Source organism: Coloeus monedula (genome assembly GCF_965178545.1).
Source record: "Coloeus monedula genome assembly, chromosome: 2".
NCBI classification, from domain to species: Eukaryota; Metazoa; Chordata; class Aves; order Passeriformes; family Corvidae; genus Coloeus; species Coloeus monedula.
This window is the reverse complement of record NC_138782.1, coordinates 62,522,730-62,534,098: the sequence shown is the minus strand read 5'-3', so window position 1 is coordinate 62,534,098 and position 11,369 is coordinate 62,522,730. Positions and strand designations below refer to the sequence as shown.

General features: G+C 37.4%; 1 protein-coding gene across 2 annotated transcripts in view; it reads right to left on the bottom strand.

Annotated features, from left to right (window-relative positions):
- The window catches only part of HBS1L (HBS1 like translational GTPase), a 59,534-nt gene that overhangs the window by 6,175 nt on the left and 41,990 nt on the right, over positions 1–11,369 (bottom strand). For both annotated transcript variants that reach the window (XM_082302821.1, XM_082302823.1), the window contains 8 exons: positions 10,696–10,952; positions 10,060–10,225; positions 8,894–9,011; positions 6,167–6,313; positions 5,441–5,515; positions 4,559–4,676; positions 4,304–4,372; positions 984–1,088 (listed from right to left, as the gene is read on the bottom strand). In XM_082302821.1, coding sequence (XP_082158947.1) covers positions 984–1,088; positions 4,304–4,372; positions 4,559–4,676; positions 5,441–5,515; positions 6,167–6,313; positions 8,894–9,011; positions 10,060–10,225; positions 10,696–10,952 — 1,055 coding nt within the window. The remainder of the gene's footprint in view (positions 1–983; positions 1,089–4,303; positions 4,373–4,558; positions 4,677–5,440; positions 5,516–6,166; positions 6,314–8,893; positions 9,012–10,059; positions 10,226–10,695; positions 10,953–11,369) is intronic.

The window sequence follows — 11,369 nt, the reverse complement described above, 5'->3', positions numbered from 1 at the left end:
TGCTGCTGGAGATACTCAGACAAAATACATCTTTTTCCATGGTACTTCCTCCACTCCCCACACAGAAGAGTGACTACAGTGGTCTGCTACCCAAATTCATCTACATTATTGTAACATTCCTGTGCATGTGAAAAATGTGCATAGAACTGTGTAAGTTGATAGACTGAAGAGCTTCCCAAATTAGCATTGAACAAGCTGGGTTTGGAACAGAACAGACAACGAAACCAACACATTGCTGAATTCAGGCTAAATACTTAGATACAAAAATCTATTCATACCTCGAGGACCCAATTTTTTATTCACTGGTCAATGTAGGAAAATCATAATTTTATCTTTCTATTTGCATATGAAACAAAACCAACTATGCAGTACAAAGACAGCAAGCTTAATCAGGAAACAGCTAAGCACTTAATGTCTAGCTATTCCTCTTTTCAGAAATCAAATACATTGAAATTTAAATCCAATTTTCTTCTCTTTTCTAGCTGCTCAAGACCTGAAAGTTTGATACTATGAAAGGATCAGTGACAAATCTTACAACATCAAACAAGAGTGATGACTTAATTCTCGAGCTTTTTCACAACCAATTAATAAGATTAATTTCTAAAGGTTGTTCAACATCCTCACACTTCCTAACAGCAGAACACTCCACAGTAAAGCTGATTACTAATGATTCCTGTACTGAATATCTTTATAGACATTGCTAGAACTCAAATGCTTTTTACAGGCTCTTCATAAAGCAATGTCAAAAGCCACAAGGCTATAACATTTGGATTATCTGATATGGTAAAAAAAAATGCATGCAAGATTTCACATACTCTTCACAGACATATTTATACAGACACAGTCACATCTAAAGAAATTCGTTTTATGCTTTCACAATCTATGTTTGACAGTTAGTATCAGTTTGACAGTCTGTTACCATTTCAGTAACTGTTTCTAGCCCAGTATTGACCTGAAAGTAAACATGCTTCTGAAGACTATACCTTTTGCAGTGCAAGTTTCATTGGGAGGCATTGCCAGAAGTCGTTCTCCAACTTGAATATAGCCTGCTTCTATTTTACCAGTCACACAAAATCCTGACCCTTGGTCTGTAATAAACATAGCAACAATTTCAAAAACCTCATAATACAGTCAATTTCCCATGACAAGTTAGTCCTTCATCAATGCATAGCCAAGTTTTTAATATAATGAAGACTTTTTCCCCTCCCAGCAGAGTGTTCAGTACTTGCAAGTTAGCCAGTTGCACATCATAATGAAAATGAAACATTAAATTCAAAACCTCTAGATCTTACATTTTTCAGAACTAAGGAAGAAACATTCTTTTTCAAACAAATGTAGGTACATAAAGAAATATTTTTTAGTTTTTTCAGTATTAGACTAAGCCCCTTTATTTCTAGCAATATTATTTATCACTTTCTCACTACAATTACAGATTAAAGGCATATGACAGACCTCTCATAATAATTCTCATGCATACAGGTGCAAATTCCTATGCCACTTACTGTTTAACCGAGTCAGAAACCTACATATTCTGTCTGCATATTAGTTTTACTCCTGGAAAAGTCAAAGAATGATTGAGGCCTATATAACACAAGAAACTATTATAACTGGAGATGATTTAAGTATTTCTGAATAAAAGGTCTGCAAAGTTTTCTTCTTCATGTCCTAACACTGTTCATCATTTGAATGAGATGCCAGTTACTTTCCACAGATATGCTACACATGCACATTTATGCACATACACCTTAACAAATGCCTCATCTTCTTAGCATGCGTTTGCAGGTCTATTTAAAAAGAACTCTCTGAACTGATTCTACAATGACATTTTCAGTATCCACACAAACAGCAAATAACCCTTTGCTGAATTCAGTGATATAAGCAAATATCTTAGTATTTTGTGTCTCACATTAAATTAAAAGCTGAATTTAAACCTGAATTCAAAAGAACAAGTTGATCTCAAATCTTGAGGTCACTTACTACCAACTTGCTCTTTGCATTCTTCACAGATACTGATGAATGCTTCCGTGTAATGAATGCTTCCATCTTTCTACCTGGAAAAATATTACCAGTATGCCTGCGTGCTAATTTTCCTCTATTCATTCCAGCAAATGATATGAACACAGACAATTAACAGATGACATCAAATGTCAAACAGAAATCTGTCAAAGCTGATCCTGTCTAGAAAAAGAATACCCAAGCCACGTTACAGATACCACCTCAATATGGAATGCAAAAGAACCTGAAGCTGGCTTTGCAAGCACTGGTGGCAACCAGAAACATGAACCAATTCCAGGTTCTTAACCACTCCCAAGCACAATTGAGAACCATTTATCTTTTGTTCCCCTCATCACCAGGTCTGGCTTGGTAAACCAATGTGGTCTTTGAAGCTTCACCAACTCCCATGCTGATTGCTTCCTGAAAGGTGTCAAGTTCCTTCAGTTCCCCCTGAAATCAGTGTAAGTGCAAAATGGACAGTGGGGGACAGAACCAGGGCATAAAAAATGCCCTCATTTCTGTGCCTTATGGTATTTGGGTTCTGCCAGGGCATGTTCTTTGTCCTCAGGATTTGGTTGGTGGACAAGGCTCTTTCAGGGTCAGATCAGTCATACCCTAGACAGAATTATAATACGGTAAGTGGGGACTGATGAAGCAGTGAAGGGATTTACAGGGACCTCTTCGATCAAGAGATAGTTTGCCTGGAGAGCATGAATATTAGGAGGCCTGTGGCAGATAACAGCTAAAATCTGCCTGAGGCAGGTGAATCATATATGTGGGCAGCCTTAATACAGAAAGGGGTTTTCCAAACCATGTAAGAGTACACTCAGCACTCTCACTTTTTACACACTTCTATGGACAGCTCCTCCTGAGCATGCACAGGTACTGGAACAGAGCTGAGACCAACTGTTGGTTCATGTACTTGTATCTGCAGCTACTTCCTCTGGTGGCATCAAAGTTAATTAAGTTTTGAGATCATAAGGTAAGAAAAAATAGCCTAAAAAAACACCTAAAAGGCCGCATATAGTGATAAACCCTGTATATGTAAATTGAGTCCCTTCCAAAGTCATTATTTTTTTGCATACTTTAGCAAAACAGATTTAGTCAAAATTGCTCATTTTGTGAAACTTTGCTCAACACAAAAATGATTATTGCAGCTGAAAAGCTGTGATAGTATGTTGAAAGATCTCAATCAATAATCCTAACAACACTTTCCCACAGCTCATGAAATTATAAAAAATAAACACAGTGATGGCACAGATGAAGAAAACCGTGCTATCACATCAGGGTAAATTCCCGTGCAAGTTTTCAATATTTAGCATTATGGCTTCAGTAAAATCAGCTAACCAAGGGCATGTAGAATATCTAGTGTTTTTTCAAAGGCCCACATAAAAATTGCACAAACTTGGTTATTTCCATTTATTATCAGTATTTTGATCTGATTTTTTTTGTACTTCCCCTATAAACACCCTAAATATCAAGCAAAATTTCTTAAAATATGAACTTCAATAATAATACTTGATTACAAATATTTACAACATTTCAAATCATGCTGTCATTTAGTTTGCAACATTCCTCAAGAGACCTACAGAATGTTTCAAACGGGATGGGTCTAGAAACCTTATTTCTTCTAAGTTACCTCCAACCGTACATGACTAAATGGAAAAAAAAATAAATCAAGTTTACCATGAAAATTTTAGAGGCTGGAGGCAGTCTATTTTCTCCAGACAATCAAAATAAGAACTGGTTATACTTCTTGCTGTTCCTATCTTTATTAATGATAGGGAATAGCTCACTGCCTTAAATCCTTGACTGGTTGTAATAGCCACCACCACCCTTTTCTTCCACATCACCTGCCCAAATTTTTATACAAAACTGAAGGAATGTATCATTATTTACAACTAAAACAATGAACAGAAAAGAAACAAGACAAACTTGTTTAAAATCTAGGACTGGAAAGCAAAAGAGCCCAAAGCTACACTAATAAAAACTTTGAGAAACACTGATTTAGTCCAGTAGAACCAGTTTGGGAAAGTCCCACGTTCTGTCCCACAGAACTGTGAACCCATTACATAGACAAATAACTGGTCATGCAGATTATTATTCTCAATTTCTTTTCCAGTGTGTTTCGCCTTCAGCAGTACTATTTAAAATCTGACAAGGAATAGTACTTGAAAACTTACTATTCTGGTCCCAGACTACTGACATACATGAAGTTCCAACTTTAAGTCTTATTTTGACAGCATTTTTCAACACTTGTGTTAAATATCAGTGAAATGATGGTAAAAATATCATAAAAACAACCAACCTTTAAAAACATCAGCAACACACAGTCTAAATGGTTTATCCACTGATCTCTGTGGTGGTTTGAAAGAATCTGCAAATAAATTGATAAGATCTTTTAGAATTTCTGCATATAATGACTATCTCAGCAACTTCTCAGTTAGAGAAACTAATTATGTTGCATTCCAATGACTTTGTCTCACGTTCTCCCCAAAATAAAAGTTTTAACACACACAGGATTAAGATGTATTAGTTTTCAAGTGAGGAAAATTGCACTTACCAATTTGCTCTAACAAACACTTTCCTTTATACCATTGTGTGAGGTCACTTGACTGACCCCTTGTGACTAGGTTTTCACCACCAAGGCCACTTGTTGGAACATAAGCCACATCTGATTCCTAATGAAGAAAACAAACAGATGTGAAGCATACATTAACAACAGGATCTGTTAGCAGAAGCAAAAGGTGCATTTTTTCAACATTACACATCTAAACTTGAATAGTTGTCACATCTGTATTTCCCCTGGAGAAAGCAGGTTACTCAGTGGATCCGTTTCCTTTGTGGTTACCTCTTGCCTGATCACTCTGCTCCAGAAAAGAGTTGGAGATACTTAAGTATGATGATATCAACACTGACAACTAGAAACTGAGTTCAGGTAACAAACTCATCCATGTCTGACAGGCAAAACTTTGGTTTGAATTGCTGCTTTATCCATAGAGATTGCAGGAAGACCACACCCAGTCCAAACGAATAGCAGTTGGAACTGAGAAAACGTGAGCAGAGGGTTCTCATGAGCTCATAGTCCACACTGACATCTGCTGCAGTATAAAACTCTCTACTGTCATTCACGTAATCGTGAACATTAGGACAGACCATTTTTGGTCTCTTCTGCTTTGTAAACAACAATCCCAAGAACTTACAAGTGATCTGAGTACCCCAAAGATTCAACAGACCTAAACAAAGATGATGACACAAAGAGTATTAAAGAACTGATTACCCTTATCCAGGGCTCAGTGTCACCCTACCAGTAAGAAAAGGAATCTGTTATATTATGCACACGTAGCAGTAGCAGGAAAGTGACACAAAATAACCTGACTGTAGGAAAAGCTCATCCCACCCAAATGCTTGAACAAAGCAACAAAGGCATCATAAATGTAATTACCTTAAAGCCAGCTTGCTTAAGAAATTGGCCAAGCTTACTTGTAATTTCCTGAAATCTTTCCTGTTGCCAATTAACCTAAAATAAAGCACAGATTACAATATGATAATAAAATGATAGATTTTTAACCATGACTTGAACATACAGCTGCATGTCATCAATTCTGTAGTAGAAACAGATGTGTATTTATAAACATGAGATTTCCAGGTGCATTCATACTTGAATATATAAGAGCATACACATTAGCAATTACTGATCACAAACAACACACCACCAAAATTGCAAGCCCTTTTAATTTCAACAGCAACTTTTTTTTTTAAGTTTACACAAAATTCAGACTCAGCAAGATATATTCAACACAGTAATAACTTAAAACATAAATAGTAATCTTTAACACACTTTACACATTTAAATAAAACTGCTGCGGTCTTGACCTGAATGACCACCCAGATGATCTTAGAGATGCCACTGAGATCAACCATTACATGAGATTTCCACAAGTACAAAAGGGACCCCTGCTCATTTTAGCACCAGAATTAACCTTTTGTGTACTGTGAAAATACACCCATAAATGAAAAGAATGGCATCGTAAAGTCTAAATATAAGGGACAGAGCCGGAAAGCAAAAAAACAATGCTTTATTATTAGTTCCACAATACTGATCCTTAAACTTACTGTCCACAAATCTAGATAGAAGCCCTTCACTTAAACGCAGAAATTAAGCGTGTACCTGGTCCATTTTATTGACTGCAACAGCCAGCTGCGTCACTCCAAGAGAGCGTACTAATAATCCATGTTCTCGAGTTTGTCCACCTGTCTCAAATCCTGCCTCAAACTCTCCTCTGCTGGCATCCACAACCAAAATTGCCACATCAGCCTATATTATAAAGAAAAAAAAAATCAAAAGTGGTCAAAAGGTGGAAATAATCTGGGTAAACACCTCAGTCAGTAACATTCCGCACAAAACGTACTTTACAGAGGAGGGATCCTGATGTGCTCCAAAGGTAATTGAAACTGCTCAGTCCCATCTGTATCATACCCACTTTGCTGAGATATTATGGCATTATGTCATCTCATGTCATAAACCAGCACCTCCTGGTTAAACACAAGACAACTGCTGGTTTGGGGAACCTGTGCCCTTCAATCTACCCACTGTGGGTGCTGCACAGATCTAAACAAAAGCAGCCTGTGCTCAGAAGCTTTAGAATACAACGTATGAGTACAGTGTCCAGTTCCCCCTGCCTCAGTCTGGACACCTTGTTAGTGAGAAGCTGCAAAAATAGCAAACAAATCCCCACACTACAACTGGGACAACCAGTTGACTGTACGCTGGATGTGAATGCTTCACAGTCCACTCAACACACTGGAGCATGCCAAAATCACAAGGTGGCAAAGACAAAGTAGCCTATTTTATCACCTAGACAAACTCTCTAATACCAAAGCATTAAGAGCATATAGTCTACAGTGCAGCATGGAAGTCATGCAGCATGTAAGCACTGGGAAAAAACACAGCTCTTGCTGTTAGCCTTAAATGCTGCTAATATTTCTTGCACTTTTCCTCCATTGGTAAGTAATTGCCAGTTAGATCATCATCATGTACTAAGTGAGGGCAACAGACAAGAACAACAAAGGTACTGGTGTCAACAGGCAGGTGTAAGACAATTTCATAGGCCTGAGGAGTTGGACATAACGGAAAGAGGGAAGAAAAAGTGGCATTTTCTCCCTTTCCTGAAACACTCATGCTTCAGAATGCCAAGAAAAGGAACTGAGTCCTGACTCTGAACTCTCCTCGCCTCATCCTAGGCATGAAATCCCCACAGCTCATTCAGAGACAGCAGGAGTGTGAGAACGGGAAAAGGATGACTGATGAATTTCCCCAGAGCTCCCAGCCTCAGAAGTGCATTGCAGTGAACTTCTCCTTCAAAAAAAAAAGACGACATCCTGCATTTTCTAAATTATAAATTATAAAAACAGTACCTCAGGACTTACTGAATGTGTATCAAAGGCCAGATGCTGGCCTTGATAAGGCTGATTTGCATTTTGCATAACAGCAGTTGGGGATTCACCTCCTAACAGCATTCTCCACAATAAAAAGGCACTAAAGCCATTTCCAGCCATTGCTTCAGCACTAAGCCTACTCTAACAGGCAATGGAAAGTTGCAAAGTTTCAGTGATTCCTTAACAGGCTTCAGAACAGACCAGCCTCTCATCATCCTGAGAGCTGGAACACAAAGATACCAAGCCTTATGTGGTCAGCCCCATCTTCTGTTGAACTGATACAATTGCTGGGGGATTTGCAACTCTTCTCTTAATACTTGTGCCTGTGTTACTTTTCTCCCAAACAAAAAAACTATTTAAATAACAACTGTAAAGAAAATAGCACATCTGAGTCAACATTTTCCACTGCTCTGAAACTAAAGATCCACTTCTAATTTTTAAACTCATAAAATTGCTACAACATATATTCCACTGTATAGATGGCTGTATAAGCACTACACCATAATTTGCAAACTTCAGACTATTCTGCAGCCTAACCACTGGGTCACAAGGTCTGAGTTCTCACTCAGGCTCTGCTTCAGAGCTAAAGCAGAACTTGGGACAAATCAGTCTCCCTACAGTGTAGTTTTCTATCTGTAAGATCATACTAGCAGTACTCATCTAAGTACTCAACAAAGATCTTAAGATATAACCCATATTTCAGACTGTTGTGACACACACAAAGCAAAAACCTATACACAGCTTAGCTTTTGAAAAAAAAAATTGATTAAATCTCTACTTTGGAGAATTAATTTTATTATTTAAAGAAGGATGCCTTTAAGCGAAGAAAAATAAAATCACTCATTTAATGCCATGTAACCATGTTAATTTCCCCCACCTCTGATGTATTACTTCCACAAATAAGTAATCTATAGATTACTGGTGAGTGCCATACTTAATTCAATGGGTAGTGCCCAATACTTTTGACTTCGCCTAATGCTCCTAAAACAAGTGACATGCAGTCTCTGCAAATATCCTCTTAACAAGACAGATGCATTCTGTATAAACCTGGTTATCTATGTCTTCTCATCCCATAAAAAATACACTGTAAAACAGAAAAATGATTTGTTTGACCAATAAATCTTTTTTCTTTAAGCTCAAAATCACTTAAAATCTTAACCTACAAGATGACTTTCACAGAACTACTCACTGAGTAGCCATATACCACATCTAAATAGCTTTCAAAGCTTAACTGCAGTTTTATCAAACTGAAACTTACTATTAAATTACTTGCATAATAAAACCCTCCTCCCAAATGTTAGCATGAAAAAAAATGCAACTACCTTTAATGTTTAACAAACACCTTCTTTTTTAAGTTTAGAAAACTCAAAGATATGCTAACACCATCAATGATTCCATTCGATCTTAGATTTTAAAAGAAAAAAACAGTATTGGAAAAACCATTTGAGACCATCTCTACCTGTGCAGCTCCTGTGATCATATTTGGAATGAAGTCTTTGTGGCCTGGAGCATCCATCAGCGTAATTACTTTAGTCGGTGTCTCGAATTTGGTCATACCCACATCCATTGTCACTCCCCTTAAACAAAGCATACATGCAATGCACCATTAAAACTGCTTTGAAAACTTCACAGAGATATGAAGTATTAAAAACACAACCATGCACTTATACACTTCATATCTTTCACTGATTTAGCCTTCACCATAGGGATACCTGCTTGCTGGAAGAGCAGACCTCTAGAGCTGCCTTTTAGTAAATCCAGTCATAAGAAAAACACCCAAAATTCCCAGTACTAACTCCATGCACCCACAGACTGTGCCCCAACAAGCACAGCAAGAACGTGAAAACTGAACTGCATATTTAAATCATTACTAATTATACTTTTGATATTTAGTTCTTCAGAAAAAGGTATCAGCAGAGTAAGAGAAACATAGCTGAGTTTAAAAAAAAAAAAAGTGGTATGGGACTATAGATACAGTTACATATTTGCGAAGATTCACAGGCAGAACTCCCAATTACCAAGGAAGGATCACAACACACTTGGCCTCCGTTCCACACCTCACTAACCACTACATGTTCTGCATGATACACAGGATAGGATTCATCTCATCAAATGCAACGCCTACTGTACACATGTCTGTATCTGGGTTAGTCATCTGCATCTCCCTTTACAGACAATTAAGAGAGACAGAAACTTTCAAGGGACAAAACATCTTCTAGTAGTAGATACTTCTAGTATGCTACTTCCAATCACCAAAAAATTCCAACAACAAAACAAGCCCCCCAAAATCCCAATGATTTACAGATGACTCCAGAAAGTTTTTCTCTAAAAATAAAAATCTCAGAGCAAAGAGAAAATAAAATCAACCGAAAATACCAATTCAGAAAACTCACTTCTTCAATACAAAAATGTAATTTAAATTTCATATTTCAAATCAATAAAGGCATTTTATAAAGCATACAAATATAATTGCTAATTTAATTAATTTGTGATTTAATTTTAAAAGTAACATAAGTCAAATGTGATGAACTGACATTTCAACGCTTAGTTTATTACATTAATATTTTCTAACAAATGCTGTTCTTTCAGAGAAAAAAGGTTACTCCCATTAAAATGTATTTCTACCTTTCTCTTTCTTCACCAGTTTCATCCAAGACCCATGCATAGGCAAATGAAGCTTTACCAGCCTTTTTAGATTCCTGTTCGTATTTGTGCATAGTTCTTTTGTTCACATTTCCCAAAAGGTAGAGCAAATGACCCATTAAAGTACTTTTGCCTGCATCAACATGTCCTGTGGAGGAAAATAAATATTATAGCAATTTTATTCATTTATGCAACTTAGGTAGAGCACAGGAAATATACTAAACATATGAACATCACATGCACTAATAATGCTTGTGTAATCCACAGAACTTCATAATCCTGTGAGATAGAGACACAGGGAGACAGTTTATCCTAACAGCCAGTTAGCATGACAGCCGTAGAGCACCTCCAAATTCATACTAAAAACAACACACTGCAACAATGAAACCAAACCAAACATGTTCTACTGTATGCTCAAAGGGAAGCCAAGTGAACCTCACTGTCCACGTCAAAGGCATCTGAATGTACTCCCCTCCAAAGAATGCAGATGCAACTGACAACAGTATGAGATTTTCCTTCCCTGGAGTGAGGACAGTTTTGCTTCTGTATCACTTCCAGATTCAATCAACACACTTTTTAAACTTTATGTTTGTCGAAAATGTAATTTAACAGTATTACCTATTACCACCAAATTCAGCAGTTGCTTTCCTCCTTGTCTCTTCTCCAACTCTGCTTTCACATCTATTTGTGGTTTTGCCTTGCTTGACTTTTTTGCTGGACTAGGCAACATATTCTGCTCTTCTGAAACCTGCACTACTTGAGGTGAAAGAGTAGATTTTGAGACAGCCTCAAGTACCCCAGAAGCTACTCTGGCGGCTTCAGGTAACAGTCCTTTCTGAGGTGAGTTAAGGTGGCCATTTTCCTCAGCAATCGCACTAGGGAAAAAAAGAAAACACAAAGAATGCAAATGGCAAAGAAGACATAGATATATAGGATAGAAATTGAGTTTCCCCTTCAGTATTCTGTAAGCCCCTAAGAGTATGGAATAAGCCCATTAAGGTGGAACCGATAAGCAGCTGGATACAAACTGCAGATATACCAGCTCTGAACATCTTGTCTGAAAAGCACTGTCTACAAAAGCAAGATAAGAAGTAATCTTGTAAAATATATGAAATAGATAAACAAGCTTTCCATCGACTCTACCAGGAAGGGAAAGGACAATTATGCAGAACAACCACAGAGAGCAGGTCTCCTCTGAACTAAGAGCCCAAGTCAGCTTTGCAGCACGGATCCTGAAACAGTTTCCACATACACTAAACTACTGCAGCTGAATATAGTGATGTCCTATTGTG